Source organism: Echeneis naucrates, chromosome 21, assembly GCF_900963305.1.
Source record: "Echeneis naucrates chromosome 21, fEcheNa1.1, whole genome shotgun sequence".
NCBI classification, from domain to species: Eukaryota; Metazoa; Chordata; class Actinopteri; order Carangiformes; family Echeneidae; genus Echeneis; species Echeneis naucrates.
Window position 1 is genome coordinate 16,981,683 of NC_042531.1, and position 6,000 is coordinate 16,987,682.

At 42.4% G+C, this 6,000-nt stretch overlaps 1 protein-coding gene across 1 annotated transcript in view; it reads left to right on the forward strand.

Moving 5' to 3' along the window:
• ramp1 (receptor activity modifying protein 1) overlaps nt 1-5,522 on the forward strand; it is a 49,135-nt gene extending 43,613 nt beyond the window's left edge. The window contains exon 3 of the mRNA XM_029530862.1: nt 3,812-5,522. Within this exon, the coding sequence (XP_029386722.1) occupies nt 3,812-4,067 (256 nt within the window). The 3' untranslated portion in view covers nt 4,068-5,522. The remainder of the gene's footprint in view (nt 1-3,811) is intronic.
• The last annotated feature ends 478 nt before the right edge of the window (nt 5,523-6,000 follow it).

The following is a 6,000-nucleotide window of genomic DNA, read 5'->3' on the forward strand; positions in this document are numbered from 1 at the left end:
TAAATACACGGCTTGTGTATGTTGTATGTATGTTTTGTGCTGAAGAAGTGATAAAATAGGGATAAAAGTGTTCTAGTGCAAATGCGGAGAAATAAAGCCGATGGCCTCTTGATTGTGATCAAGAATGACCAAAGCTGTTCATTTATCCATCTACTTTCTACAGCTTCTACATTTCCAAGTTGCAGGGGGGCAGTGGAGCCAGTCCCAGCTCACACTGGGTGAGGGCAGGGTCACCCTGGACAGGTCACCAGTTAACCCAAATATGATGTCTTTGGGGAGTGGGAAGAAACCGACGCAGCCACATGGAGAATGTGCAAACTCCGCAGTTTGTGGCTGGGAACCGAACCTGTGACCTTCTCATTGTGGGGCGACAGCTTGAACCACTATGCCACCGTGCTGCTCATGAAGATGATCCTGCTGAATAAAACATGTAGCTAACATACACTATTATTTGTTGATAGGATTATTTTCATAAGCCGATGGATGCTTCCTCTGGCTACTTGTGGAGGAAACCAGAATAATTCTAGCATCCAGGTACGCCTGAAAATATGCGTCACTCCCAAATGGCCCACAGTGAGGACATCAAATGAAAGGCTTCCATCACTGTGCTGAGTGGAAGCTTTTCTGTTTGAAATCGAAGAATAGCAAAGCAGGCTATCAGCTTTTATCCCTATTTTATCACTTCTTCAGCACAAAACATACATACAACATACACAAGCCGTGTATTTAAATGCTGCCCACTAAGGCCTTCTCTCTTATTAATTAGGGGGAAAAAAACACACGCGATGTTCCGTCTGCCTCATAAATACTCACTCACATCTGTCCCGTGGCCTTACAGACAGCGTCAGGTAACACAATAGCTGCTGAATAGTTAAAAAGGCTTTAGCACAATTCCTAATGTCTTGGTTCCTGCACATGTAAAAGCTAGGTTAAAACACAAACACTTTAGAAATGCTAAAATAAAATTGAATTCACTCTCTAGCCCGTGAAATAAAGCTCTGTAATTTATCCTTGGCAGTGTGGAGCAGCGTAGAGGTTAGTGCTGTTGCCACACAGCAAGAAGTTTGTGGGTTCGACTCCAAAGTTTGGGGCCCGTCTGTGTGGAGTTTGCATGTTCTTCCCATGCCGGGTCCTCAGGTCCCCCCCCTCCAGTGTAATGACATCAGAATCAGCTTTATTTGCCAAGTATATGAACAATTACAAGGAATTCTTTGCCGGCAGTCGTTGACATCCATGTCTCAGTAGGTTGGTGAAGCTAAATTGTGCTCTAAATCAAAGCTTGAATGGTTGTTCGTCACTTTCTGTCCTTTAGTGTTGGCCCTGCAGTGACTGGTGACCTGTCCAGGCTGGGATTTGCTCCAGCACCGCCCGTGACCCTCAGGTGGTAGAAAGTGAGTGAGTGAGTGACAGAGAAACTAACACAGAGGAGTTTATTCAGCAGTGAATTGTACACGAGGAAGAGCACGCACACACACACACACATACACACACATGCGCGTGCTGTCAGCTTTGATTTGACGCTAACTTCAGCCAAATGAGGTGAACTGGTGACCGACCATGCCTCTTACCGTTCAGCCCCCCGTGTTCCGACTCGGCAGAGACTTCTTTCAGTCGGTGACTCACAAACTTCAGTGCTCATTAGACCAACGGCAGACCGCAATTCTTTTTACCTCTTTCCCAACTGATTTGCATTTGCAAGCAAAAAAAACAAAAAAAACAAAAAAGAACAAAGAACACAACTAAACAGAGAAAACGTGAGCCAAGTGAAGCTGCCATGCCTCTCTGCACCACTGGTCCCACGCCAAACAGCCATGAGCTGTTTAGATCTACAGAACCTTCACACAGACAGACTTGAGTTGGGGTGCAACATCGAAAGTTATTAGAATACTAAGCAAACATGTTCAGCAGATATTCCTTAGTCAAGATCAGGTTTGCATTTTGAAAGTGGGTCAGCTGACTACTTGTAATTTGAAAGGGGGCCTTTGCAGGGATAAAGCCACGCAGAATTATCCACCAGTTCGCTGAACGTTTACGAAGCATTTTAGTATTATTCTGGTTTTACTCTTTTAACTTGGTCTCCTGGCACTCATTAACTGAATTTCCAGCAGCAGCAGGCAACTGTTTTCCTTGAAAAAAGGCTCTGATAAATCCACTGTGAACTAACGCCCAGCACCAAATAGCAGGCAATAAAAGTTACCAACTAGCCGCTGAACATAGTCAAGCATTTAGCTGATAAATATGCTTCCCTGGGGAGTTGATGGAACAAACACAGAGCTAAAAATGAGAGTGAATATTGGATTTAACTTAGCCAGGGAGCATAAATATGACCCAAAATGGATACTGATGTTGCCCTGTATCTACTTGGTGTGTTAATTAGCAATTGTTTTCTTGCTACATCAGGCAAAACATTTGGATATTGTGATAATATACCAGGGTGTCTGTTCTATCGTTTTTCAGACCTCTATTAACTAGGAATCAATAGGAAATAATATTGTATTTAGAATAAAGAACAGACTGTAGTTTAAGTTTGTTTGTTTATTTAAGCAGTTGCGCAGCGCAGAGTGATTAGCGCAGTTGCCCCCACAATGAGAAGGTCACAGGTTCAGTTCCCAGCCTGGGGTCTTTGCACAAGTTTGCATGTTCTCCCTGTGCCTGCATGGGTTTCCTCCAGACATGCATGTGTATGTTAACTACGGACTGGCAACTTGTCCAGGGACCTGTACAGCCTGGACAGGTCACCAGTCCATCACAGGGCCAACACACACAGACAGACAGAGACCAACAACCACTCACACTCACACTCAGACCTACAGACAGTTTAGAGTCACCAGTTAACCCAAACATGATGTCTTTGGATGGTGGGAGGAAACCCACACAGACACGGGGAGAACATGCAAACATGCAAATCCCCAGGCCTGGGAATCAAACACGCAACATTCTTATTGTGGGGCAACAGCACTAACCACTATGTTGCCTATGTGAGTGAATATGAAACCAAAAAAATGTAATTAATTTGGCCTCAAATAAAAATTTGAGATTTTGCCCAAGTAGGTGGAACAATGAGTCTGAAATGAATATAAATGTATGTATGACAGAACTGCTGAGAGGCAGCCTGGCTCTGCCATTAGTGAACTTATATTGCCAAATGTTTGTTATGAGGCATGTTATACGTGCAGTTGTGTCTGTCATAATCATGGGTTGTTCTACCTCATTCATCATGGAGCAACAAACCCATGTACTGTACAGTGTGCACTGTTGCTTTCTATTTATAAAGTGTTATGCACCTGAACACTCGAGACAATCTGATACCAGAGTCCAGGCTCCTACTTATTTATCTTTTTTTTTTTTGTTTGTTTTAAATCAATCTATTGTTTCCCCTGTCATGCTCAAGGGTAGGATTATTTTGGTCTTTTTCTTTGTTATAATTAGGATTTGTAAGACAAACCTGTTTTCATTTTCCTTGTGTATGTAATGGATGTTGCTGTGAACGGTATATGATACTGTCTGTCTGTTAATCACATGTTTACATCTTGTTCTCTGTATAGTTTGACAATCTCTCTCTATTGAAAAGCCAGTTTGCTGAGAGTAGTAGATAACTCTGGGCCCGATTGTGCCAAATACCTGCTGAGAGCTGAGCGCAGAATCATGCAGGAGCTTGTAGTGGGACCAGAATTAGCCCAAAGGTCTTTTTTCACTGTACTTCCTCCCCCACATGTTAAAGGTAAAATTATTCGAAGAATGACCAAAATAGTTAAATGTGAAGCTTCGGTCTGTAACCTCAATCTGTTTCTTTTGTGTCAACAACGTGTAGGATCTACGGTGACCTGACAAACTGCACGTACCTGGTGGCGCTCAAGATGGAGTGCTTCTGGCCCAACCGCCTAGTGGACGAGTTCTTCATCCGAGTCCACAAGCGATACTTCCACGACTGCTCGCTCTCTGGTCGGCTTCTAAGGGACCCGCCCAACCACATCCTGGGTCCCTTCATTGTAGTGCCCATCCTCGTCACCCTTCTTATGACAGCCCTGGTTGTGTGGAGGAGCAAACGCAGCGAGGGGATCATGTAGTGAAGGGAAGGAGGGAGCCAGGGTCAAAGGACTGAATGGGGAACGGCTTTCACTGTATTATGGACCTGGAGCAGATGAAGGAGATACATTTATAATCACATTCTTCTTCGGCACCTAAAACCATCTACACCAATATGAAGCCTTTGCAGCTCAATCTAGCATATATTGGAATTATTTCATTTTTATGGAACAAAGAGGGGCTGAACTGCTTACCTGAAAATCATCTGGGCCAGAATTCTGACTGGTGACAAGGGATTGTAGTTAAAAAGAAAAGAAGAAGAACTATATCATTTGGATGTGATGATAATGACACTATAAACAATAATTTACTGTTTTTGGAGACCATGAAATCATCAACAAAAGGTCAAACCACGTCCGACAGACAGCTCCTGTGACCTCTTTAAAGGAACCCAGGGATATTCGACTGTGCATAGAATATATTGTAAATATACACACTATGTACAACATGAGATTATTCTGCCAATGGATCGTCAGGATGCATGTTGAAGTCAAGACAAACGCTAGTCCACCAAGTTAAAAATCTTTAAATGTAAGTTTCTGAGTTGCAGATATGCCTGATTTTAAAGTGTAATACATTTGAATTATATTCTTCGAATCACATAAATGTTAATTTATAGTGTATAGAGTTAGTTTTCATTCCCTTTGCTCATATGAGGCACCGTGGCCTCACCTCTTGTCATGCCTGTAGCTCAATGCCATAAGGGACACTGCAGCAACTGAAGAAAATGTAGGAGATGGCAATGTCAAAAATATTGAAGATTGAAGGATGTGCTGCACAGAGACTTTGGACAGGCTGTGATGATACTGTGTTCTGCAGCTAACATGCCCATCTCCAGGAAACTAAGGCCGAGCACCAGGAGCTGAGGCTTTGAAGGCAAATACACGTGGCTTAAGATTTGAGGGCTAGAGAAGTTCACCAGCTGAAATTCCTGACATTCCTTCTTATCATTTACTCTCAAACTCCTCTGTCATCCATGTTGTTTCTTGTATGCAAAGATGATGGTAATATTGGTTCGAATGCAGTTGAGTCAGTTACAATAACGTGTTGAAAGAATGAAAAAGACAAGAAAGACAAAAAATAAATAAATAAATACAAGAAAAAGAAAGAACACAGCACTGACTAAAGTCAGCCAACACACAATGCTGTTCAGTTTTGCCGTAGCCTAAAGCACAGTTTGTGTTTGGTGGACCTTTTCTGTTTCTATTGATGTATAATCTCCCTGCGCGGTAAAGTGTCATGTGAACTGTTTCCACGTTGCTTGTTCTATTTCCTTTATGGATTCATTGACCTTAAGCCTGCCCGTCAGCAGAACACACTGTAGAACACAGAAACATTTCCCTAATATGATCTTACTTTGTACTTTGTGCCAAAAGCATTAGGAACATAGAGGGCAAAATTTGCTATGAAATGTTTCAATTTTTTTTCTTTTTTTTTTTTTTTGTGGTGTGACCTTTAATTATTGAATTTTAAAATCTATGATCATGAGAAAAGTTCAATAAAAAGTCGGAATACTGTGTCTGATACTGTGTGGATTGACACTTATGTTTCTGATAAGATCGGGTGGGACAAAAGTGCTGTGTGTGAAATATGAATGGAGGAGTGGGTGCACTGGGTTCAAACCGGAGTTCATCTCCAGAAAAAAAGGGGGAACAGAAAGAGAAAGTTTCGCTGCAGATAGCTGAACATAGTTGGACATTGGACACCAAACGGTAAATGGCAGCTACACAGGTAGATTTGTGCAGTTCATAATGTTACCCGACTGTGTCAGACTAGCCAATAAAAGGTCATAATCACTTAGTGTATTTTCTGATGATGGGACTTGTGCTGTGTGCATCGTGGGTCAGGCTTTGGCCAGCACGGCCAACACTTAGTGCTGAGAGATCCCATTAAACTGTAGCTCTGTCTGTGTCA